Source organism: Chiloscyllium plagiosum, unplaced genomic scaffold (genome assembly GCF_037043375.1).
Source record: "Chiloscyllium plagiosum isolate Xiang-an unplaced genomic scaffold, Cpla_swu_hap1 HiC_scaffold_43, whole genome shotgun sequence".
In the NCBI taxonomy this organism is placed as follows: Eukaryota; Metazoa; Chordata; class Chondrichthyes; order Orectolobiformes; family Hemiscylliidae; genus Chiloscyllium; species Chiloscyllium plagiosum.
In genome coordinates, this window is record NW_028270181.1 from 7,746,035 (window position 1) to 7,773,677 (window position 27,643).

The 27,643-nt window shown below is 43.9% G+C and overlaps 1 protein-coding gene across 1 annotated transcript in view; it reads right to left on the bottom strand.

The window, feature by feature from the left end:
* LOC122541917 (testican-2) overlaps nt 1–27,643 on the bottom strand; it is an 80,658-nt gene that overhangs the window by 37,314 nt on the left and 15,701 nt on the right. The window contains exon 2 of the mRNA XM_043679138.2: nt 8,301–8,343. Within this exon, the coding sequence (XP_043535073.2) occupies nt 8,301–8,343 (43 nt within the window). The remainder of the gene's footprint in view (nt 1–8,300; nt 8,344–27,643) is intronic.

A 27,643-nucleotide genomic window follows, 5' to 3' on the forward strand; every position in this document is an offset into this window, starting at 1 on the left:
CCATAGTTGTTAAGGCTGGGGTGGAGAATGAGGGCGGAGGACAAAAGTCTCACTTTCTGTTCTTTTGCAGACTAACAGTCGCATCTTCCCGTTATTCAGACTTGCCCTTTCATCACCCGATCCCATATGGGTGGCCAAGACTACAGTCATCCAGGCCCTTTGCTCTCAAATCCCATTCTGTAAACCCCACCGCCTCTCACACCTCCTTTAAGATGTGCCGTACAACCCAGCCATGAGACCGGACTCCCGGTCGCCTGACCGACATCTCCTTCTTGATTTGGCATCCAATTCCTGGTAACACTCCTGTGAAACAGCCTGGGCCATTTAAGTCTGCATTAAGCATGCTATATAAATGCAAATTGCTATCGTTAAACATCCTGAGGAAGGCAGGTTATGTGCCTGCTGCTGTAAGTGGTCTACCGAGGGTAAATTAGTGAGTGATGTCCACAGGGGCTGTGTTGGATTGTTGCAACGTAAGCCACTAAACATCTGAATGCAGGCGCTGACTAAAAGCCAAAGAGAAAAACAGGGCTCCTTAAATTTTAATGACTTCATTAAATAATCATTAAATCCCATTTAAATTGAGGAGATACGGGGAATATATTCCCCAGCTGAGAGGTTAATGGATACAGATTCTTTTATATCACTGTGTTGCCTAAAAACACATACCCCTGTGTCCAGGGATGACCAACAGTCAGAGACTGGTCACCTTCCTTGGTGTGCCTATTGTGCGGTAACCAATCTCAAGTTAGCACTCTTCCCTCAGAATCAAAAGATGTGGGTTCAAGCCCCACAGGAGGACTTGAGCAACAGGCAGAGATGAGAGAGTGCTGCACTGTTGGAGGCGCTATCTTTCTAATGGATGAGGTCACATCGTTTCTCTCAGGTAAAAGATTCTAATTAGTCCCAATTAAAAATTGATCTTTATCAAAGTATTTCTACAGCTGTACAGACAGTACTTGTTGGTATCATTGTTGAAGTGCTGAGTTTCATGAGAATGGTCTCAGGAATGAAAAGCTTATCATATGACGAACATTTGAGGACTCTGGGTTTATATTCGATGGATATAGAAAAGTACAGGGGGAGCGAATTGAAACGTACAGAACACTGAATGGCCTGGTCAGAGTAGACGTTGGGAAGATGTTTGCATTGGTAGGAGAGACTAGGACGTGAGGGCACAGCCTTTGAATAAAGGGAAGATCTTTTAGTACAGAGATAAGGAGAAACTTTTATAGCCAGAGAGTGGTGAGTCTATGGAATTCATTGCCACAGAAGGCAGTGGAGGCCAGGTCGTTGAGTGTATTTAAGACTGAGGTAGATAGATTCTTGAGTATCAACGAGATCAAGGGTTACGGGGAGAAAGCAGGAGAATGGGGTTGAGAAACCTATCTGTCATGATTGATTGACGGAGCAGTCTCAATGGGCTGAGAGTGTGGTGCTGGAAAAGCACAGCAGGTCAGCCAGCAGGCAAAAGCATCAGGCATCAGGATACGTAGACACTCATGTGGGCGGCACGGTGGCACAGTGGTTAGCACTGCTGCCTCACAGTGTCAGAGACCCGGGTTCAATTCCCGCCTCAGGCGACTGACTGTGTGGAGTTTGCACGTTCTCCCCGTGTCTGCGTGGGTTTCCTCCGGGTGCTCCGGTTTCCTCCCACAGTCCAAAGATGTGCAGGGTCAGATGAATTGGCCATGCTAAATTGCCTGTAGTGTTAGGTAAGGGGTAAATGTAGGGGTATGGGTGGGTTTCGCTTCGGCGGGGCGGTGTGGACTTGTTGGGCCGAAGGGCCTGTTTCCACACTGTAATCTAATCTAAATGTCAGACTGAAATGTGCCCTTCACCAATTGGAACCTTAGCCACTTGGTCCTCCAATCATTGATTAGCTTGACATAATTTCATGGAACTGTAGACCACCGAAGGCTATTCAGCCCATCGAATCTGCCCTGGCTTTTTGAAGGATCATTCACAGTTAGTTCCATTTCCCCAATCTTCCACATCTTCCTGCAATTTTTCTTTGTGACAGAGAAGTGCTGCCCGAAGAGTGGGAAACTCCGGGTAATAAAGGTCAGGATGTCGGATAGGTCAGAAACTTTATGAAGCTGGGGACAAGGCAGGATGGCAAAGACAGAGCAATTATAAATGAGTCAAAATGCACATTTACTGCTGAATCGGTTGACTCCAATTGGCTTAATCTCATTCAGCATCAACAAAAATTGTCATCTAGCTCCTTTGAATGACAGTCAAAGGGTTCTACACCACAAAAAGAGGCCCTTCGGCCCACTGAGTCTGTGCTGGACAAAAACAAGCATCTCACTATTCAAATTCATTTTCCAGCACTTGACCCATAGCCGTGTGTGTCTTGGTATCACAAGTGCACATCTAAATACTTCTTCACTTTTATGAGGGTTTCTACCTCTACTACCCTTACAGGCAGTGAGTTCCAGACTCCCATCCTCTGGGGGAAAAAGTTTTTCTCACATCTCCTTGAAACCTCTTGCCACTTACCTTAAAACTATGCCTGCTCCCCTACCCCCACTCAATCAAGGGGCAAAGTTTCTTCCTGTCTACCCTACTGATGCCCCTCATCGTTTTCTACATTGCAATCATGTCTCAGTCTACTCTGCTCCAAAGAAAACAACCTCAGTCTGCCTAATCGCTCTTCCAAACTGTAACGCCCCAGCCCAGGCAACATCCTGCCAAATAATTCGCTCACTGTCAGGTCCTACAACAAGTGATGAAGCATTCTGTTCTGTGCCAGGTCATGCATGTGTGTGTTCATTCAGCTGGCCGTGTATAATCCAAACGGGAAAAGTGCTAAATGATAAACATCGCTCCCTGCTGTCTCCATGCTTCACGTCACTGTTTCTCTGGCTGTACATGTTCAGTACACAGCTGGTAAACTGGCCCTTCATGGGAGGGAGGTAGTGGGGTCAGCTGCTTTGTCAACAATTCACACCAGTATCAATGTAGCGCACTATCCATATCTTCCAGTGACTGTGGATTTCACTACAATAATTCATGTATCCAAGAGTTACGCAAATGCCCCTGGCTAAAAATTAACAGCCCACCAACTATCTGGGTCATGGATGCTGGGTGTTGACTATACAACACACCCAGGGCAAAAGGTGAGCGTATCACACCCTTTCTCAAAGCTTTGCAGTTGGAGCCTCGGACAGTGTCCTATCTCACACGGTCCAGCTCATCTGCAGCGAGTCACTTTGTGTAGCGAGACTGTAAAACGCCCCAGCTCAACTTCCAAGCCCAGGTGAAGGCAAGGGGCCTGCAGCAGGCTTCCCGGTTTCATCACGGCTCATGTAGGACATGCCCGATAAATGGAGATGCCACTCAGTGAGGCTCACAGATCGTCACGGTAGAGCGGGAGGAGCTGCACAGAATAATACAGCTGGCCACTCGCCTGTGGTCTGTCTGACAGAGTTAACCAATTAATTCCGACTGCCGCGGTCATGTAAGCACCAACCTTTGTGTTGGCTGACAGGAATATTATTGTCAAGTTCAAGTCAAATACAAAAGGCAGCCCGCAGGAGTTGCACGTCTGTGTGAACATAAGAAATTGCATTTTCATGTAGTGAGGTAGGACACGCTGCCTGAAGGCGTGATGGAAAACAGGTTCAACTGAGGCAGCCAAGAAGCCATTATGTGAATGTTTGGACAGAACCAGTGTGCAAGGTTAGGGGAGGAAGGCAGGAGAATGCACAAAGTGATAATGTTCATTTGGGGAGCCAGTGCACTCACGATGGGCCAAATGGCCTCCTTCTGCGCTGGAACACTTCTGCAATTCCGTGATAGCTGAGTTCCTGACCATCAGGCCCAACTAGCTCAAACCCAAAATGGGGTGGGGGGGAGGGGGTTGGAGCAAACACAGAAATTGCTGGAAAAGCTCAGCAGGTCTAGCAGCATCTGTGAGGAGAAATCAGAGTTATCGCTTCAGGTCTGGCGACCCTTCCTCAGAACTCAGTTCCCACCTGATCTGAAACATTAACTCTGATTTCGCTTCACAGATGCTGCCAGACCTGCTGAGCTTTTCTAGAATGGCTAGGGTCTGGCTAAGAGAGAGTGCTGTCAGATCCCTGCCAGTGGTCCCCACTTTGGGAACCATACTCCAATAACCCCAAACATTAAAATCCCCCCTCCTCCTCAAAATCCTTCCATCTCGACTGCGGAGCCTCTTGTTCATGTCTCACACAGCAAAATTAATGAGTGTTTCAGATGTTTCACTCTGCTCGTTGAGCCCTGTATCACTCAGCTTCAGGGTGTTAAGCTCGGGTGATATATTCTGCGTACATACAATTGATTTCTGATAGCTGAGAAGAGCAAGCCGACTCCACACCAAGCTACACCGTGCTGTCTAGCTGAGGCATTGATCCATTTCACTCTGGCAGCTGTGTGTTAGTTTCTGGCTGCGTGGGGGCAGGGGGGCAAGTGATGAGCTGTGAATTGGGCCCACACCCCATCTCTTCATTCCTGCCACAAGTCCCCACTGAGCCCAAACCCCCAGGCATTGATCGAGTTAGTGACACTCCCCAGAGCAAGCACTAACCTGACACCAGGGGAAAGTGAGGGCTGCAGATGCTGGAGATCAGTTGAAAAGTGTGGTGCTGGAAAAGATGAAGAGGATGAAGAGCTGATGCTTGAAACGTCAACTCTCCTGCTCCTCGGATGCTGCCTGACCAGCTGTGCTTTTCCAGCACCATACCTTTTGACACTAACCTGACACCGTCACTCAGTATGAGAGCTGCTCTCTGAAAACACCAGACCAACTCTTCACTTAGCACTACCATTCACAGGGACCATTTCATTCCTTTGCTGTGTGTGGCTGTGACCCTTGGTTCTGTCCTGGATCAATACTTATCCCTCAATTTAAGAGAAAAATCATTGATGGGATGAGGGCATGGCTGACTTTGTCAGCACTTACTGCCTTTCAGAGAGGACATTTAAGACTGAACCACACTGCTTTGGGTCTGGAGTCACATGTAAGCCAGACGAGGTAAGGATGGCAGTTTCCTTCCCTAAAGGACATTAGTGAACAAGATAGGTTTTCTAACGCTACGAATATTGCAGTGAACCTGACTCCTCAAGGTTTCTGTGTGGGTTTCCTGACTCCTCAAGCCCTGTCCACCATCTACAAGGCACAAGTCGGGAGTGTGTTGGATGAGTGCAGCTCCAACAACACAAGACGTTTGGCACCATCCACGATAAAGCATCTTGCTTATTTTGGCACCACATCCACAAACATCCACTCTCTACACCACAGGTATTCACTGTGTACTATCTACAAGAAACTGATCAAGAAAAATTCATCAAGGCTCCTCCAACAGTACTTTCCAAACCCATAACAACTACCATCGAGAAGGACAAGGGCAGCAGGTATATTGGAACAGCTGTAAGTTCCCCTCCAAAGCATCCTGATTTGGAAATATATCGCCGTTGCTTCACTGGGTCAAAATCCTGGAATTGCCTCCCTAAGAGCATTGTGGATCAACCTACAGCTCACGGACTGTGGTAATTCAGGAAGGCAGCTCACTACCACCTTCTCCAGAGCAACTAAGGATGGGCAATAAATGCTGGCCCAGTCAGTGACATCCATGTCCCACGGAGTGATTAAAGAAAAACATCCAGATGTACAGCAAAGCGTTGCAGGGGCAATGCAGTTGGAAAGATCCTCCCTGCTGATCTATCATATCCTCAGTGTTTGTCAAGCACTGAAGGCTTGCTGGCAGCATATTGACTAATCCACACCAACCCCCTTCTGCCTTTCCAGAGTGATCAGCCAGCCAGCTGTCCTCCAGCACCATGGTGGCTCAGCGGTTAGCACTGCTGCCTTGCAACAGCAGGGACCTGGGTTTGATTCCAGCCTCGGGTGACTATCTGTGTAGAGTTTGCACATTCTCCCTGTGTCTGTGAGGGTTTCCTCCCACAGTACAAATAAATGCAGGCTAGGTGGATTGGCTGTGGGAAATCCAGGGTTATGGGGTGGGGGAGTGGGTCTGGGTGGCATGCTCTTCAGAGGGTTGGTATGGACTGGATGGGCCAAATACCTGCTTCCACACTGTAGGGATTCTATAAAGCCAACCAGCCTTAAATTAAGGCCTGTTCTCAACACTAACTCATTCCCCATAACCGGTTTAGATTAGATTAGATTCCCTACAGCGTGGAAACAGGCCCTTTGGCCCAGCAGGTCCACACCGACCATCCGAAGAATCACCCACCCAGACACATTTTCCTCTGACTAACACACCTCTCACTATGGGCAATTTAGCATGGCCAATTGACCTGACTTGCACATCTTTGGACTGTGGGAGGAAACCGGAGCACCCGGAGGAAACCCACACAGAAACGGGGAGAATGTGCAAGCTCCACACAGACAGTCGCCCGAGGTGGGAATCGAACCCAGGTCCCTGGTGCTGCAAGACAGCAGTGCTAACCACTGAGCCACCATACGGTTGAGAAAAATTAAAACTGCAGTTGGAATCCTGAAGACTAAGATGGTGACAGAGAGATAAAACAAGAGAATGTGAGGGTTTTGTGAAAGGAGTGGGAGGGAGTGGAAGCAGGAGGGGAGAGAAAGAGGTAATTCATGAGATAGAGTCAGTCTGAGAGATGGAGAGAGGAAGAGTTACAACTTGGAACTGAGTAAGAGGCCCAGAAGTTAAATGCTTTGTGCTAACATACCAGTCTGGACAATTGGTAAAGAAATTGGGTTGACTGCGAACTTGAAATGCTGGCATGTTCTTAGTCCCAAAAAAAATCACCAAAAGGTTCCTTAACGTTACAGGACACAGGATACAAGAGATAGGAAGAGGGCCAGACTATTCAGCCCCTTGATCCTCATGCCTGATATTCTGCCTCAACTCCACTTTCCCCACCAATTCTCACACTCCTAATTCCCCAGGAAACCAAAAATTCTGTTGCTCCCAGCCTTAAATATATTCTCCAATTCTCTGAGGTAGAGAATTCTCAAGCTGTACAACTCTCTGAGTGAAGAAATGTCTCCTCATTTCAGTCCTAAGTCATAGACTTCTTGTCCTGAGATTGTGTCTTCATGTTCTACATTTCCACAGTCAACAGAAACTATCACAGAACTGTGGTGGTACAGAACATTGTCATTTGGCCCACTGTGTCTATATTGGCTCTCTGAGCTTTTTAAACTTTGTGCCAATCTCCTGGCTTTTCCCTGCAGTCCTGCATGTTTTAGCTTATTTAAATAATCACCCTCTGGGATGCCTCAATTGAATTTGTCTCCACCACACTTCCAGTCAGTGCACTCCAGACGCTAACCAGTCCTGCGTAGAAGAAATTTTATCTCACCTTGCATTTGATTCTTTTTGCAAAACACTTTAAAACAGTGCCCTCTGGCTCTCAATCCTTTCAGTACCTCTCAATATTTACCCCTGTGCTTCTTCAGGACATTCTATGTTTCAATGAGATTGCCTCTCATTGTTTTAAACCCCAGAGAATTAAAAACTCAATGCGTAAGACAGCCCTGGGATCCCAGGAAACAGTCTGGTGACCGTTTGATTTTCTGCCTCCTTTCTTCAATGACTGGGGACATAGATTTAAGCTGAAATAGGCAGGAGGTTTACAGGAGATGTGGGGAAAGTCGTTTTTACCCAGAGGGTGGTAGGAACCTGGAGCTGTAAGAGTGGGAGAAGCAGATACCCTCATAAGAAGCATCTAGATGTGCACTTCTGATACCAGGCACACAAGGCTATGTGCCAAGTGTTGGAAAATGGATTTAGAATAGTTATAGAACTGTACAGTATATGATGTTGTACCAAACATGATGTCAAATTAACTAAATCCCTTCTGCCTGCTCTTGCTCCATATCCCTTCACTCCTTGCATATTCATGTGCTTATCTAAAAGTCCCTTAAACACCCCTATCGTATCTGACTCCACCGCCACCCCTGGCAGGGGGTTCCAGACTCCCTACCACCCTCTGTGTAAAAGACTTGCCCCTTACATCTGCTTTGAGCCTTTCCCCTCTCACCTTAAATGCTTGCCCCTAGTATGAGACATTTCAACTCTGGGAAAAATATTCTGACCGTCAACCCTATCTACGCATTTCATGATTTTATAAACTTCTATCAAGTCTCCCCTCAGCTTCCGCCGCTCCAGAGAAAACAACCCGAGTTTTTCTAGCCTTTCCTTACAGCTCATTCTTTCCTAGCCTCTCTTTACAGTTCATACTTATACAGTAGTTTTTAACTGGTGTGTACATGATGAGTCAAAGGGCCGTTGTCTGTAGATCTCTATGACTCTGAGTGTAATGGAAAAGCTCACCTTCATCAAAAGTCTTCTGATCCCAGTTTCGGATGTAGTCATCCTGAAAAATGAGGAGAAGGATAATGTAATGAAAAGAGAATATTAATTATTTATACATCATCAGTCATCTACCTTTAAAGCAGCGTACTTACGGTATGGAGATACTACAAAAGATTTGCATTCAAATAAGGCTTTATCAAAGCTTAGGAACTTTTTAGCTATTCTTGGGATTTGGTGTCTGTTAATTAAGTTTTGTGAGTGGTTGTGTTCCTTAGTTTTGATTATTTCAAAACATAAAAATAATTTTCTTTGGATTGTCCCTCTCAATCCCCCTCTCCCTCCAAAATCCTCTCAGGATACCAGTCACTCTCTTGATCATTCTGTGGCACTCGAATTATGAGATTAAATTTTAATCCTTCCTTCGTGTGAATGATGAATCAAAATGCAGCCACAACAGTGGCAGGATGGCAGTAAGAGAGAGATTGTATTCCTCCTCACCTCCCAGACATAATGCACATGAAGGACAGTCAGATTAGGCTCAAAACGTTAACTCAGTCTCTCTCTCTCTCTCTCTCCACAGATACTTCCAGAGCTGCTGAGTTTCTCTAGCACTCTTTGACACTGTTTCACAATTTTACTTGTTGTCAGGAAAGCCAGAAGAACAAAGTGGACATTGCCATTGACTCAAAGTGTGAGTCCTGCCCCGCCTTCACTGAAAACTCTGCGTGTAATGATTGGATGCTGTGAAGCCATATGGACCACCCAAAGCTTTAATCAACTTGACACTTAAGCGATTAACTGCAGAGATTCTAGATTTTGCTTTTGGTTGTACAACACACTAGATGACCGTGTGATAGACTGGCTCAGTTGACAGCCCTTGTGCCTGTGGGTTGGGAGATGATCAGTTCAAGCCCCAGTACAGAACCTGACCGTACACTCGAGGCGGATAATTCAGTGCAGCATTGAGAGAATGCTCCATTGTTGGTGATGCCACTTCAGGTGAAACATGAATCCAAAGTCTAGCGTTGGCATAACATACCAGTGTGTAAACTTTTGAAAATTAATTAATTGGCGTCAAACATTTTGGGGGTGTTCTGAAAACCTTCATGAATGTGACTCCTTCCTTTCTTTATAAGATTTATTATGTTTTCCAGTTTAACACGAATGTTGAGGTTCAAAATAGATGGGAATTATTATAGACATCATGACATTATAGAATTGTGGGAGAGTTACTTCAAACCCCATCTGGTGTGCGTCCCTTTGCTGGGGTGACGTTACCGACTGATCTTCCTGTTTTATATCATGACTGGTCACATGCAAAGGCAATGACACTTTCCATTTATATAGCACCTTTATATGTCCCAAAGTGCGTCTAAAGAGACAGCAAATTTAGGAGACTTTAGGACAAGTTACCAAAGAGCTGGGTCCAAGATAAAAAAAGACAAGGGAGCGCAATAAAGAGGGAATTTCAGATCTTACAGCTGAGGTGACTGAGGTCATGGTGGCTAATGCTGCAGTCATGGAATGTAAGGGTAGCACTCAGGACACACTGCAAAGTAGCGAATTAAAGGTGAGGTGTCATCCGAAATGTCAGCACAGACCAAAGACCAGGCGACACCAGCAATGAGAGAAATTAACGTGAAATTAAACCACGTCACCACATCAGTGGCCCCCTGAAATGTACAGTGACTCGATACTGGTGGCCTGACACCACAATATTAAGTTTCTGATACTGTCTTGTGTTAACATTAGCACATAATCACTGTGTGTTTCAGCAGAGCACTGATTGGTTTAAACAGGCTCACTCCATCGAACTTGTCAATGGGCAGAATTTGAGTTGGATGATGGACTAGGCTTTCCGTTGTGAATATTCACACAGTATTATTTCTGGACTACAGGTAACTGATTTTTAAGTGCAATGGGTGATGTCAGAGGTGTGCCATTACAAGAAACAAGGGAGGTGCCACCTCAAGAAGAAATAACATCCAGTTAACAGCTTGGTTTATTACCAAGGAAATGGAAGGCTGATTATTAAGTACATTGTATTCTGTCGTATAGGAACACAGGAGCGGGGGAAGCCACTCGGCCCTTTGGATCTATTCTGTCATTCGCCGGGATCATGGGGCAAGTTGTTGGAAGGAATCATGACGGACAGGATGTACATGTATTTGGAAAGGCAAGGACTGATTAGTGATAGTCAACATGGCTTTGTACGTGGGAAATCATGTCTCACAAACCTGATTGAGTTTTTTGAAGAAGTGACAAAGAGGATTTATGAGGGCAGAGCGATGGATGTGAACTATATGGACTACTATAAGGCATTTGACAAGGTTCCCCATGGGAGGCTGGTTAGCAAGATTACATCTCATTCAATACAGGGAAAACTAGCCATTTGGATACAGAACTGGCTCAAAGTTAGAAGACAGAGGGTGGTGGTGGAGGGTTGTTTTTCAGACTGGAGGCCTGTGACCAGTGGAGTGTCATAAGGATCGATGCTGGGTCCTCTACATTTCATCATTTATATAAATGATTTGGATGCAAGCATAAAAGGTACAGTTAGTAAGTTTCCAAATGAAACCAAAATTGGAGGTGTAGTGGACAGCGAAGAGGGTTACCTCAGATTACAACAGGATCTTGATCAGATGGGCCAATGGTCTGAAAAGTGGCAGATGGAGTTTAATTTAGATAAATGCGAGGTGCTGCATTTTGGGAAAGTAAATCTTAGCAGGACTTATACACTTGATGGTAAGGTCCTAGGGAGTGTTGCTGAACAAAGAGACCTTGGAGTGCAGGCTCATAGCTCCTTGAAAGTGGAGTCCCAGATATATAGGATAGTGAAGAAGGCGTTTGGTATGCTTTCCTTTATTGGTCAGAGTATCGAGTACAGGAGTTGGGAGGTCACGTTGCGGCTGTACAGGACATTGGTTAGGCCATTGTTGGAATATTGCATGCAATTCTGGTTCTCCTTCCTATCGGAAGGATGTTGTGAAACTTGTAAGGGTTCAGAAAAGATTTACAAGGATGTTGCCAGGGTTGGAGGATTTGAGCTATAGAGAGAGGTTGAATAGGCTGGGGCTGTTTTCCCTGGAGTGTCGGAGGCTGAGGGGTGACCTTATAGAGCTTTACACATGAGGGACACAGAAGGATGAATAGACAAAGTCTCTTCCCTGGGGTTGGGGAGTCCAGAACTAGAGGGCATAGGTTTAGGGTGAGAGGGAAAAGACATAAAAGAGACCTTAGGGACAACTTTTCATACAGAGGATGGTACGTGTATGGAATCAGCTGCCAGAGGAAGTGGTGGAGGCTGGTACAATTGCAACATTAAAAAGGCATCTGGATGGATAGATGAATAGGCAGGGTTTGGAGGGATATGGGCCAGGTACTGGCAGGTGGAACTAGATTGGGTTGGAATACCTGGTCGGTATGGACGAGTTGGACTGAAGGGTCTGTTTCTGTGCTGTACATCTCTATGACTCTGTCTTTGTCCTATATCCTTTTTTTTTTCAGATAACAAAATTGATCAATGTCAGTTTTAAAATTAACAGTTGACCCACCATCAAATGTCATTTGTCAGTAAGTTCCAAATATTTACCACTTAGAAGTTAGCAAGTTTTGAGAAGGTTTGTAGCTCGGGTTGAGGGTCTGGATGTAGGTTTGCTTGCTGAGCTGCAAGGTTCATTTTCAGATGTTTCATCACCGTACTAGGTAACATCAGTGAGCCTCTGAATGAAGCATTGCTGGTGTTTTCTGCTTTCTATTTACATATTTGGGTTTCCTTGAGTTAGTGATGTCATTTCCTGTGGTGACGTTACTTATTATGGTGATGTAATTTCCTGTTCTTTTTCTCAGGGGGTGGTAACTGAGATCCAAGTCAATGTGGTTGTTGATGGAGTTCCAGTTGGAATGCCATGCTTCTTGGAATTCTAGTGCATGTCTCTGGCTTGTCCTAGGATGGATGTGTTGTCCCACCAAAGGAAATGATGTCACTAACTCCACACACACACACACACACACACACACACACCCACACACTGTCCGCACACGCACACACACACACTCAATTTGATGGTTTAGAATGGGACAATTTGGAGCTTCCTTCTCCTGTGAAAAATGTGTTTGAAAACCATTTACAGATAAGGTTGTCAACAGTTGACACATTCATTTCAGAGATGCAATCTCTTCATATATTAGAGATAACATGGACTAGTCTGGATATAAGGATATATGCAGAAACTTTGAGATGGGTTTATTAACATTTGAAAGTTAACTTGCATTGATGAGATCAGTTTGACATTTAAGTAGGAGCAGACCATTCAGCCTTTTGAACCTGTTTGAGCTCTGGTTGATCACGCAATCCAACATTACTTTTCTGCACTATTCATACATTCCATTGATCTCACTGATATCTATTGACCTCTGTCCCAAGCAGAGTGATGGATCTTCCACAACCCTCTGGGGGAGAACTCCAAAGACTCCTCACCCTCTGAGTGAAGATATTCCTCCTCATCTTAGTCCAACATATCCTGCTCCATATTCTCGTCCTGCCCTTAATTCTGTCCACAGAAATGACTGAGATTGCAGCTGCCTGACACCTCCACACACCACTGTGTTTCCCTGGCCAACATCTCTGTCTGCAGTGCTCCAGTGATGCTGGAAGAACAGGATCTCAGTTTCTGCTTCTGCAGCCTTCAGGACTCGATATTGACTTCAATCATTTTAGAATCTGAACATGAAAAAACTCGACAGAGGCCAGTATCTGTCACAAAGTCACCCTTTATTTACACATGAACAGTCCTTGACCTCAGTATCGCCTCATTCAGAGTCAGCTACCAGAGTTTCAGCATCTCTGACACCCCTTTTTTTAAAATTCTGTATTAGTTCTTTAATGTTAATAAGCTCTTGTACAAATCTTCATGAGATATCTTCTGGAAATCCACTTGGAGTACATGCGTGCATAATTCCCTGTTCACCAGGCTGGTGACTTCCTTTCACAGCAAAGATGGGTGGAATATTTGGGCCTGCATCTCTTTGGTTAACCCAGCTCTGTCTTCCTGTGGGAACCAATAGCTCCTCTCATACTGGTGAATAGTGATGAGTGAGTGTCCCCTGAAATAACTCTACACAGGCCTCCTTTCTTATCTGTCAGCCAGGACTCCCTGATTAGACCAGATTAACAGCCCCAATCAGGGAACTGATATTCTATGGAGATCCAGCTGTCTGCACTCATTACAATCACTACAAACATCTTTTCCCATATTCTGGACCCATTCCCACTCCCAGGCCCTGACAATATATAGGATGCTTTCAGTGTAGCCAATCCATTTTCACCTGCTTGTGGTTCCCACCATGTTTTTTTACCAACCCTTTACCTTCCCACTGCCATCATCTCTCCCCACCCGCTCACTCCTCTCCCACCCCAGTATCAGCATCAATACTGCCTTTTCCCATCGATTCTGAGGAAGGGTCACCAGACTTTGCTTTCTCTCCACAGGCGCTACCAGACCTGCTGAGTTTCTCCAGCAATTTCTGTTTGTGTACTTAATTCTAGAAATCTGCCGATCTTACCTGGTCTGACCAATATGTGACTTCAGACCCACAGCAATGTGGTTAGCTCTGAACTGCCCTTTGAAATGGCTGAGCAAACCACTTAGTTCAAAGGCGATTACTGACTGGCAACAATACTGCTCTACCAGTGAAGCCCATATCCCATGAAAGAATAAGGGGTATCAGAACCTTAGTCATCCTGGAAATTAATGCTTACAGGTGAAGACATTTCTTGCAAAGAAACATTTTGTACGTTGAGGCTAATTTTGCCCCATGCCATCTCTAGGCCCCGGTTAGGACATTTTCTATTTTTATCCGTAATTATCGATTGTTGATACCAGGAAGCTTCAAGCTGTCAGTGGTTAGAGTACTGCAGCCTCTCTTTAATGTGCCTCTGGGCTAAGACAACTCTTCAAAAAAAAATGTATTGATCCCTTTTTTGTCTATAGACAATGTGCCAGACACCACAGAGCGAATAATTGATGGGGAATAGCGACTTACAATGAAGTAACTCAATTGAACCCTTCTGATAGCATCATCAGCTCAGATAGCACTGCTTCAGTCAGCAGCAGTTCCCGGAATGAACACCCTAAAGAAACACTTCAGATTGGCTAAATGCACATTCTTGAGCCCATATGCCATCATACTTCATTTCTCAAATACATCCATCAATCGGCATTGCATTATATAGTCAATCAGAAATGCTCGTACCTGTGGCCATGATGGAAAAAGGCTTGCTTCTATGTGGCAACCTCAGAACTCCATAATATACTTTCCAGCCAAACAGACACTTTACAAAGTGTAGGCACTGTTGTAATGCAGGAAATACAGAACCCAATTTGCACACAGTAAAATAGCACAAACAGCAATAATAATTAATTGATTGATTGTTGTCACATGTACCAAGATACAGGTAAAAGTGCTGTTTTTGCAAGCTGTACAGGCACATTGTTCCATACAAAGTGCATCAGGTAGCAGAACAGAGTGCAGGATATAGTGTTACAGTCGCAGGGAAGGTGCAGAGACAGAGATCAGCATGAACATTTGAGAGGGTCATTCAAAAGTCTGATAACAGTGGGAAAGAAGCAACTCCTGAATCTGTTCATATGTGTATCCAAACCTTTTATTATTTTCTGCCCAATGGAAGAGGGTGGAAGAGAGTATAACAGAGGGGTCTTTGATGATGTTGGTTGCTTTCCCGAGGCAGTGGGAAGTTTAGATAGTCAGTGGTTTGTGTGATGGACCGGGCTGTGTTCACAACTCTCTGTAGTTTCTTGTGGTCTTGGCAATAGTAGTTGCCATCCCAAGCTGTGATGCATCCAGATAGGATGCTTTCTATGGTGCATCCATAAAAATTGCTAACAGTCTTTATGGACATGCTGAATTTCCTTAGCCTCCTGAGGAAGTAGAGACATTGTTGTGCTTTCTTAACCATCTCATTGAGCTGGGTGGGCCGGGACAGATTGCTGGTAATCGTCACCCCCACGAACTTGATGCGCTTGACCATCTCCACCTAAGCCCCGTGGACACCGACCGGGCTGTGCCCTCCACTCAGCTTCCTAAAGACTGACCTGCTCCTTCTTTTTGCTGACATTGCTGGAGAGGTCCTTGTCTTTACACCATGCTGCTAAGTACTCAATATCTCTCCTGTATTCTGTCTCGTTGTTGGAGATCCAACCTATCAGCAAATTTGTAAATGGAGTTGAGGTGGAGTTTTGCCACACAGTTGTGAGCGTTTCGGGAGTATTGTAGGGGGTTGAGTATGCAGCCTTGCGGGGCATTGATGTTGAGGATTCTTGTGGAGGTGTTGCCACCCATTCTTACTGATTGCAGTACATGGGTCAGGAAGTTCAGAATCCAGTTATAGAGTGGGGAGCCAAGACCTAGAGTCTGGAGATGAGTTTGTTTGAAATTATGGTGTTGAAGACGGAACTATAGTTGATAGGCAGGAGCCTGACGTAGGTATCTTTGCTATCCAGATGTTCCAAGGATGAGTGTAGGTCCAGGGAGAGGTTGTCTACCATGGATCCGTTATGCTGGTAGGAGAATTGCAAAGGATTGAGGCAATCTGGGGAGCCTGGTGTTGATGTGAGCCATGACCAACCTCTTCGAGCATTTATAGAGGTCAGAGCCACTGGCTGGTAGTCAATGAGGCACGCTGAGTGGCTTTTCTTTGGCACTGGGATGATGGTGGTCTTCTTGAAGCAGGTGAGGACTTCAGATCATGTTAAAGAGAGACTAAAATGTCAGCGAATACTCCCACCAGCTGGTCTGCACCGGATCTGAGCGCACGGCCGGAGACTTGATCTGGACCAGTTGTTTTCCGTGGGGTCACCCTTGAGAAGGCTAATCCGACGTCAGCAGCGGTAACCGTGGGAATAGGTTCATCCAAAGCTGGTGGGATGGGTGACACGGTTTCACTGACCTTCTGTTCAAAGCGAGTGTAGAATGCATTGAGCTCGTTGGGTAGGGATGTACTGTTGTTTTGTAGCCCATTACGTTGTGTAAACCTTTTTACACACGATAGCTGTCCATGTGGTTAGACTGGGTCTTGCGCTTAGTTTGGGATTGCCTCTTGGCATCTATAATCACTGACAACAATAATCTGGTGATCACAGAGAACTATCTTGTTTTTCTTCAAAATACGTGGAATGCCATGGGATGGTTTACATCCGCCTTAGACAGCAGATAGGCCCTTGATTAAAAGCCCCATCTGAAACACAGTACCTCTGACAGTGCAGCACTGCCTGGTACTGTTCTCGACACTAGACCAGAGACCATTACACTCTGGGTTAATATCAATCAATACAGGGCATTATATTGACTCCTGCTGCTCAGATCCATAGAGTGGATGGTATAAACATTTACAAACTTCTGAGCTGCACCTTCAGATAGTGAACTCTCTGTTTGGCCTTGTATATATTTGAGGTTACTTTATGTACGTTATAATGATACATCCATTCACAGAGCCACCTATATACACACACATACACACACACACACATACACACACACTCACATACACACACTTGCAGATCAGGAAAGGATGGGCATTTTGCATAAGAGAGCTAGAGATCTCTCTGCCAAGTAAAACCAAGACTGAAGTTCTCTTTGCTGGACAGACATCTGAATGGTTTAGAGGCGGGAGGCAGTTTAGGGTATGTTAGCACTGGAGAGTGACTGAGCAGGCAGAAAACAGACCAGTAGACATGTTCGAAACAGAGCAGGGTTTTAAGAGCTCTCCAAACAGTTAGGAAGGAGAGAGGGGACATTCAGAGAGATTGAAGTCCACATGACAGCACCTCGAGCAATGCAGTACTCCCTCATGACCATAATGATTAAGCTGCTGTTCCTAGAATGCAGATGGCAGGGAATGGAAATGGCCAGGTTGGATTTTGACAAACAGGTTTTAGACATTGTGTCCTCAAGAGATTCACACAAGCAGAATAATGCTCTGTGCATTGTACACTTTAATTCCCCTGGTTGCGAAACCCAAATTATCGCGAGTTGGAGCATAGTATTAAAAATTTTAAATGTTGGCCCGTTGATCAGGAACTCTCTCTCTGATCTTTCTGGTCTTCATTTTAAGACCCTTCCTTAAAATTCAGTTTTTAGGCTAAAGCTTCTGGTCGCCAGTTTGTACAAGCTTATATAGAATCCCAGTAATCCCTACAGGGCAGCAAGTGGCCATCTCAGCAGCAGTGCAGTTGTTATCAAATCATCTGCCTTTACTACTCCTGGTTGGGGATAAATATTGAGGGACAAACACCAGGCCTCATTATCACATGGTTCTGCTATTACACAAAACCCATTATTAACCACTAATAGTTCCCCATTAACAACTATTTATCGTCCAGGGCTGACCATTATCCACTCCTTTGCCTGTCCAACTATTCTTCTCTCTCTTCGGGGTCTATCTCCACCTATCGTTTACTCCTTACTCCCTTCAGCATAAAAACCAACATTATCTGAACTACCATCAGTTGTGAGGAAGAGTCACTGGGGACCCAAAACATTAACTCTGACTGCTCTCCACAAATGGTGTCAGGCCTGGTGAGATTTTCCAGCGATTTCTGTTTTTGGTTCTGATTTGCAGCATCTACAGTTCTTTCAGTTTCCAATATTGATCAGGACACTGATAAGGACCCTTCTATTCTTCGTTATATCATGGGAATTCTTCTGCCAACTACAACTGGCCTCAGCATGGACTTCCAGTCTCGAGGTGATTCCTCTCTGTGCAGTCCCACCGTGGCTAAGCACTTAAGATAAACTATAACATTTGAACTTTATTTCCTACTTCAAACTAAGAAGGTCTGCAATGTGTAACTTTTAATCTTATTTGGTATGTTTTACACTATACTACAATTACTGCAATGTTTAACTTTTAATTTTAGCGGGTTTTGAGAAGATTTGGAGCTCAGGTTGAAGTGCTGGGTGTAGGTTTGCTTGCTGAGCTGGAAGGTTCGTTCAGAGTACAGAGACATGCATGAGAATTCCTAGAAACATGGCATTCCAACCGGAACTCTATCAATAAAAACATTGACTTGGACCCCATTTACCACTCCCTGAGAAAAAGAACAGGAAATGACATCACCATAGGAAATGATGTCACCACAGGAAATTAAATCACCAATCCTAGAAAACTCAAACATATAAATAGAAAGTGGGCTACACCAACAGTGCTTCATTCAGAGGCTCACTGAAGATGTTACCTAGAATGGTTACGAAACGTCTGAAAATAAACCTTCAAGCTCAGCGAGCAAACCTACATCCAGAACTTTTAACTTTGTTTTTTCTTTCTACCTTGTCCTTAAGATACTAGGTACTTGTGTGGTGACATTATACACTTTTCACTGTACTGCTGTACTTGTGATGTGGAGGAGCCGGTGTTGGACTGGGGTGTGCAAAGTTAAAAATCACACAATACCAGATTATAGTCCGACAGGTTTGTCTGGAAGCATTAGCTGGTCCTTCATCAGGTAACTCAAAGGATGAGGGAGCGGCGCTCTGAAAGTTAATGCTTCTAAATAAACCTGTTGGACTATAACCTAGTGTTATGTGATGCTTAACAACTGTACTTCAGTACGTATGACAATAAAATCAAAATCAAATTAATTAAAAGTCAGTGGGTCTTGGCTTTACATCTCAAACAAAAGATGGTATCTCTGGCAAATCTGTACTCCCTCATAACTGCATCAAGTTGCTTTCTATTTGTATTTAAATCTCTAAAGTGGAGATTGAAATCACAGCTTCCTGACAAGAGGCAAGAGTACTGCCTTCTGATCATCAGCTGCTACCCAGTGTTAGAGAGATTGGGCACTCCCCAAAGACAGGCAAACAGTTAGGGGAAGCAAAATCACATTTTTAATCTGTCAAAGTTAACCATAAACGATGAAGAAACGTGAGCAGAAATTTAGGAGGCGACATTTATGAGGAACGATTAAAGTTAAATTAAATTTATTCAAATATGTGCAGTCCTCACTTTCTCTACTTTATTCAAATATCACTGTTAAGAATGTTCATGTAAATCAGGATCCATTATCCTTTTGTAATGCAACAGCATTTATGACAAAGTAAGATAGCATATTTACAGTAATGTAAAATATGAGGTTTTTTTTTACAGTAATCAAAAAATATACCATATACACGAAAATTAGACCATGTACCAGAACAAAGCTACCACTAACCTCCACTTCCTGACCGGCAGCATGAGATGGGGAGAAAGTGGGAGGAAGAAAAATGAAAATAATCAGTAAGTTCAGGGAAGTCAAAACCAAGTCCAAACAAAATTAATACAGATTATGAGTGGATCCACAGCTCATTGGGAGATTTGTCAAGCTGTATCCAGTTCCTTTAACAAGCTAATGCTTGACCAGACCATCCATTTAATAAAAGATGCAAAGGAACTATTTTGTATTTTGTGACACATCTTCAGGGCAAGTGAGATACCTTCTTCTCCAACGTACAGTGAGTACCACTGCACACAAGGTCCTTGTAATAAAGGCACATGATCAACAGGTAGTGAGACACAAAGGTCAGTTGAGATGTTAAACCAAGACCCCCCCAATGATCCAGCTGCTGAGATTGGCTTGACACAGTTGGTAGTGAAACCAGAAGCACTGCTTCTAGCTTCCCCAGCCAAGTACCCCAACAATCTACAGTAACAGGCGGCTCATATCCTGGGTACCATCCCTGGCTAGCACCCTCATTGCTGAGCCACGGGTCCATGGAAAGTTGTGGTATGGATTGAGGCCACTTGGTTCATTGCTTCCAACGAGTAGCCATTCAGCATAACCCACTTGCTAGCCCTTGGTACGTGGCCTCACAGATGGTAGATTGCAGACCCATCTTCACTAAGGATAGAGGAAAGCGAAAGGTGGTGGTGGGGTAATGATGGGAAAGAGCTGCATCCATTCCTCAATTCAACCGGTTAACTGCCTTATTAACCAAATGATGTAGTCAGTGCTGTAGCTAATTACTGAGGGAATGAAGAAACCACATCATCCATGTAACCAAACCACAACAGTAACTTAGTATTGTCTGATGCAAGATGTGAGATTAATATCATTTAAGAGTTTGGATTTTGAACTAGTGGCATATGGAGTTGGACTCTGTGTATGAGGGGATTTAATGAATAGTTTGTCAGTATTTATGAAGCCATGTTTGATTATAAACCAGTCTGAGACAAGGATCCTGTGGAGTGATAATGGGTATTATTCATGCAGTTTGCGAGTCGTGCAAACTCAACATCCTTTTTCAAGCTCCAATTGAATAATAACTTGTAACAGCTAACAAATATATCACACATATATCTTCTGTGGTTAGGTGTGTACAATACGCGACAGAGTAAACACTGAAGAGCATCAGCTTGTTTTCAGTTTAGAAGAATCAGGACTTTTTTTAAATTAATAGCTTGGAAAGCTTTTGGATTCAGTTCTGTAATTCTGGTTAAACATATACATACTCTTAGAGAGTTTCCCCTAGAGAGAGGAGTCATATAGGAAATACATTATCTCATCGTAAGGGTTTCAGTTGAGACCTTCATACCAGCAGTGTTATGCAGAATCTGAAGAGGTTATTTGAAGCTGAGGAAGTCTAAGTTCGGTTATGTGACTTCTCAAGGAAGAGGTAATCAAATTGTCAAAACTGAGAATTGAAAGAAACAGTGATGTTAAACATATCAATGTGAAAGCAAAGTGAATTCTCTCTGCTGTTTGTATTTTTAGTGTATGTTTTGAAAATGTTCAATGTGCATTATATGTAAATAGCTTGGTTTATTCTATCTTCTTTTCTTCTGCGTAATAAACTTTGTTAAAACCAAATCATTAGCATTGTGTGGCATTTGTGTTTCAGTGAAAGACCTTCCCCTTTAAAGAAAATAAAGATCAAGCTAGATTTCAGTACGGGATTTCAGTCCAGTATTAACATCTGCTGCGATCATAACTATTAAAAAACTACCAAACTGATACCAGTTTCATGATCAGATTTCATAGGAGCATTATGCTTGCTGCAATGAATCAGCTTTGTGTGATATCTCTGCTGCAACACAGAAGCAGAGTCATAAGGTCATACAACATGGAAACAGACCCTTTGGTCCAACTCATCCATGCCAACCCATGAAGTATAGCCTGGTATTGTGTGATTTTTAACTTTGTACACCCCAGTCCAACACCGGCATCTCCAAATCATGCCAACTCAGATATCCTGAACTGAAGTAGTCCCTTTTGCCTGTATTTGACTCATATCCCTCCAAATCTTTTCTAGTCATGTCTTTTCTCAATGTCTTTTAAACATTGTAACTGGACTCGCATCCACCACTTCCTCTGGAAGTTCATCGGGGGGGAGGGGGGGGGGGTTGTGTGGGAAAGGATCTCATATGATTGCACTCTGTGTGATAACGTGCTTCCTGCTGTCACTCCAGAACACTTAATCTTTAAGTTTGTGCTTCCCTGGTTGACCCTATACTTTGTGGTTCAATATCCCTATGATCCCTTTACAACTGAACACAGCAGCAGATAGAGGCCACTCAGTCCATTGAGTCTGCTCATGGCCAAACCATTCTGCTTTTATTATCTTCTCACTTCCACATTTCCCTTTGCGTCATCAAGGGTCTATGTGGCAAACACCTGAATCCGACTGTTCAAATTAAAGAAATGATGTTCAATGAAGGAGCCAAGTCTCAGACTGGGTTTTAAAATCGTGTTGTTCTCACCTTCAGTGAAGAGCTGTGCTTTCAGGCAGAGCATTCCTCAGGAGAACCTCCAAGGTCATTCTGAATTTCACATCATTAAAAAATAAATGCTTGTGAAATCTCAACTGGATTGTAGACTACTAAATTAATGCTTAAATGGTGCACACCTAAGAATGATAGTCGTACATATGATCTGTTCCTGGGCATGTTAATTATTACTATTACAAATTATTATTCTATCTGAGCTTGGAAGACAATGTTCAAGAGCTGACGTTTTCCTCATATCTACCCATATTTCTACTTTCACTGGATGTAAGTTAAATGAGAATTTGCTCCATCACTGATAATGAGATCTTGCTGTGCTCAAAATGGCTGCTGTGTTCACATTTAACAGCATTCACTGTACCTCCATGTAGCTCATTTGATGTGATGTGGCTTGAGTGAACATTGATGACACTGTTCAATAAAAGTTTTCTTAATTCAATAGAATTTGCAAATCAGTGAAAATTACTCCTCTTCAATTGCCCATAGGGGCTTAGTACAATATTCCTCAGGTCTCAAACAACATTTTTCATTTAAATTAACAGAATGTTTCACCAATTACTTTGGTACATTAGAAAGAGTCAGATTTACTGAGGACAAGAGAGCTCTCTCAGCCATTTTCCCCTTATTGGGATCTCTGGATTCTAGGACCATGGCTTTAATTTCTGCCTTTGAACCATTTCTGAGTAACCAGTCCAGGGAGGTCATTACATATCGGAGCTGGTGGGATTTGAACATGATGTCCTGTCTCTGAGGAGGGACACTACTACCCCACCACAAGAGTCCTTAATATTGTCCCTCGAGTTACTTTAATCAACTTGTTCAGAGATGTTATTGCATACCTCTGCAGCAGGTGAGACTTGCACCTGGCTCTCCTAACTCAGAGGGAGGGACACTACCACTGCACCACAAGAACATAGAACATAGAACATAGAAGAATACAGCGCAGTACAGGCCCTTTGGCCCTCGATGTTGCGCCGATCCAAGCCCACCTAACCTATACTAACCCACTATCCTCCATATACCTATCCAATGCCCGCTTAAATGCCCATAAAGAGGGAGAGTCCACCACTGCTGCTGGCAGGGCATTCCATGAACTTACGACTCGCTGAGTGAAGAACCTACCCCTAACTTCAGTCCTATATCTACCCCCCCTTAATTTAAAGCTATGCCCCCTTGTAATACCCGACTCCATACGCGGGAAAAGGTTCACACTGTCAACCCTATCTAACCCCCTAATCATCTTGTACACCTCAATCAAGTCACCCCTAAACCTTCTTTTCTCTAATGAAAACAGCCCCAAGTGTCTCAGTCTATCCTCATACGATCTTCCTTCCATACCAGGCAACATCCTGGTAAACCTCCTCTGCACCCGTTCCAGTGCCTCCACATCCTTCCTATAGTATGGCGACCAAAACTGCACACAATATTCCAGATGCGGCCGCACCAGAGTTTTATACAACTGCATCATGACCTCAGGACTCCGGAACTCAATTCCTCTACCAATAAAAGCCAGTACGCCATATGCCTTCCTCACCGCACTATTTACCTGGGTGGCAACTTTCAGAGATCTGTGTACATGGACACCAAGATCCCTCTGCTCATCCACACTACCAAGTATCCGACCATTAGCCCAGTACCCCATCTTTTTGTTATTCTTCCCAAAGTGAATCACCTCACATTTAGCTACATTGAATTCCATTTGCCACCTTTCTGCCCAGCTCTGCAGCTTCTCTATATCCTGCTGTAACCTGCCACATCCTTCCTCACTGTCAACAACTCCTCCGACTTTCGTATCATCCGCAAACTTGCTCACCCAACCTTCTAACCCCTCTTCCAGGTCATTTATAAAAATGACAAACAGCAATGGTCCCAAAACAGATCCTTGCGGAACACCGCTAGTGACGGCACTCCATGAAGAAACTTTGCCATCAACTACTACCCTCTGTCTTCTTCCATCCAGCCAATTCCTAATCCAAACCTCCAACTCACCCTCAATGCCATATCTCCGTATTTTCTGCAGTAGCCTACCATGGGGAACCTTATCAAACGCCTTACTAAAATCCATATATACCACATCTACCGCTTTCCCCTCATCAACCTCCTTCGTCACCTTTTCAAAGAATTCAATAAGGTTTGTGAGGCACGACCTGCCCTTCACAAAACCATGCTGACTATCCTTGATCACATTATTCCTATCCAGATGTGCATAAATCCTATCCCTTACAATTCTCTCTAAGACTTTGCCCACAACAGAAGTGAGACTCACCGGCCTATAGTTACTAGGGTTATCCCTACTCCCCTTTTTGAACAAGGGAACCACATTTGCTATCCTCCAGTCTTCTGGCACTACTCCTGTAGACAAGAGATTCTAATTTCTTCCAGTGATTGTGTGAGAGCAAAATGGCCTCTCATCAGGAAGCAGGTTAGGCCATGGAGGGTTGGAGACAATTCAAGTCGCGAGTTTTAACCAGAACAACTGATTTTATTTGCCAAAGCACTTCTAGCTTGGAAATTGGAATCTTAGAAAATGTTTCCTCCTGGAATGAATGTATGGGATGGGGGCGGAGAACTAAAACTGAGGGTGTTTCCATAGTTTAAGAATAAGACTTCTCCCTTTTTAAGACAGAGGTGAGGAGAAATGCCTTCTCTCGTTTTGAGTAATTCTCTTTCGCAAAAGATAGGGAGGGCTGGGTCTTTTAATTTATTCAAGGCTCCATTTGATTAATTTTTATGATGGGGTGGACAAGGTCAGAGGTCACGTGACACCAAGTAATAGTCCCACAGGTTTACCTGAAATCACAATCTTTCAGAGTGATGCTCCTCATCATCTCAGTTCTAAAGAGTCATCCCGACACCCTGAGGCTATGCCCTTGGGTCCTAGTCTCTCCCACGCGAGGCAGCATCTCCACATCCCAGACCTCTCAGTATGCTGTAAGTTTCAATCCGATCAATTCAGCTGAAGAGGAGTTTCTTCTTGCACAGAGTCACTAATCTTCTGAATTCTATGAACTTTTGAGTTACAAGTTTGTGGACCCAAGTCCGACTCCAGAGATTTGAGATTATAATTCAGGTCAACATTTTTACCGCAATACTGCAGGAGGGCTGCATTGTCAGGGGTACTGCCTTTCGCGTGAGATTTTCCAATATCTTTCTCATCTCTCAGTAGAATGTAAAGGACCCAACTGTCTGATTTAAAATGCAGGGCAGTTCTTGCAATATTTGTTCTGGAAGGAATATCACAACAGATTATCTCATTTGCTCCTCGTGAAGTGGGGGGGGGGGGTCCTGAATTGTGTGAATGATCTCACCCATTTCCTACTCAGACCTTACACTTTCAAAACAAAAATACTTAGCTGGCTACAGAGTGCTTCAGGCCATTGTAAGGCTGTGAAAGGCGCTTTATAAATGCAAGCCTTTCTTTTTGTCAACATAAATGAGAACATTAAGGTTTGATAGTGTAAGCAATTTGGGATATCTGGAAATTAATGGGAGCATGCATTTAGTCATCAAATGCGTCCCTGAGGATTTTTGATGTCAGATGACACTTGAAAGCAAATGATTAGACACTTCTAGCCTATGGGATAGTAGGTTGTGCAAAATAATTTGTCTCCATGATACAGAAAATTGCAAATTTATGCAGGTGAAACACCATTTAATTACATTTCCTGCAGCAGCACTACAGCACATACAATTAGGTTCAGACATTAATGTAGTTCAGCTAAAGCAGTTAATGACTGTGTGAAATGTTTTTGCTGAATACGAACTAAGGTCACAGGAGCCTAACTCAACCGCAGATTTCTGTTACATTGCAGTTTAACAGCAGGGAGGTGGGGGTCGTTTCTGGATAAGTAATCCTGAACCCCAAGGCTAATGTCCTGGGGGGGTGGGGTGGGGGGGAATGGGTTCAAATCCTATGGCAGATGGTAAAGTTTTAATGCAATAAAAGTCAAGCATAAAAGGCTGCAGCTTACTGTTGGTCATGTAACCACTGTCAAATGTCAGCAAAATTCATCACTCCACTATATCCTTCCTTATCTCGTCTACATGTGACTCCAGTCCCACTGCAATACGGTTGACTATCAACTGATCACTATGCAATTTGGGATGGGCAATAATTGTGGGTTTAGGCAGCGGTACTCATGTCCTATGAGCTAATAATAACAAAGAAATCAGCCTCTGGAACAAGAGGGAACTGATTTGGAAGAGAACACATCATCCTGCAGAATAAAACAAAGATGCTGAGGATCTGAAACTAAAGCAGAAAGTGCTGGATAAGCTCATCGGGACTGGTAATGTGTGTGTGCACTCAGAAACAGAGTTAGCATTCCGAGTCCAGTCACCCTTCCTCAAAAATCAGACGTTTTACTGGTTTTCTCTCCGCAGATATTGCCAGACCTGCTGAGGTTTTCCAGCCATTTCTGGTTTTGATTCTGCAGAATGACCACCGTGGAAGCAAAATAAAACTGATAACAAATTGTCTGTGAAAATGTTTAATATTTCATTGGTTTGCTGTCTGCAAATATCAATAAACTGAAGCATCCATTTTGTTTGCAAGATTCCGTTCTTAATGCTACAATCAGGAAATGCATAAAGTGACTTTGTATTTATACAATGTCAGGATGCCTTAAAATGTTTTACAGCCAGTGAAGCGTTTTAAAGTGTTGGAGCAAAATCACCCAAACTTAGGGTGGCACAGTGGCTTAGTGATTAGCACTGCTACCTCACAGTACCAGGGACCTGGGTTTGATTCCAGCCTTGGGTGACTATCTATGGGAAATTTGCACATTCTCCCTGTGTCTATGGGTGTTTCCACCCACAGTCCGAAGACATGTGCAGGTTAGGTGAATTGGCCATGCTAAATTGCCCGTAGTGTTCAGGGATGTGTAGGCTAGGTACATTAGTCAGGGGTAAATGTAGGGGAATGGGTCTGGGTGGGTTACCCTTCAGCATGTTGGGCAGAAGGGCCTGTTTCCACACTGTAGAGATTCTATGATTAAACTGCAGTGATATGAATGACCAGTTCATCTGTAGGTTTTTATTCTAGGTAAGGGAATAAGTTTGGAAAATTCAACTACTACCACAGAAGCACAAATGTTGAACAATCCACTTCTTAGCAGGACTGTCCAATTTCTCCTATGACAAGCCTTATGCTCCAGTCATAGAGATGTACAACACAGTAACAAACCTTTCAGTCCAACATGTCCATGCCGATCAGATATTCTAAATAAATCTAGTTCCACCTGCCAACACGTGGCTCATATCCCTCTAAACCCTTCCATTCATGCCTTTTGAATGTTGTAATTCTTCCAGCCTCCACCACTTCCTTTGGCAGCTCGTTCCACACACACACACACCACCCTCTGCATGAAAAGGTTGCCCCTTACGTCCTTTTTAAATCTTTCCCCACTCACCTTAAATCCATGCCCTTTTATTTTGGACTCCCTGACACTGGGGAAAAGACCTTGGCTATTCACCATACCTTGCCCCTCATGATTTTATAAATCTCTATAAGGTCACCCTTCAGCCTTCAACACTCCAGGGAAAATAGCCCCAACCTATTCAACCTTTCGCTATTGCTCAA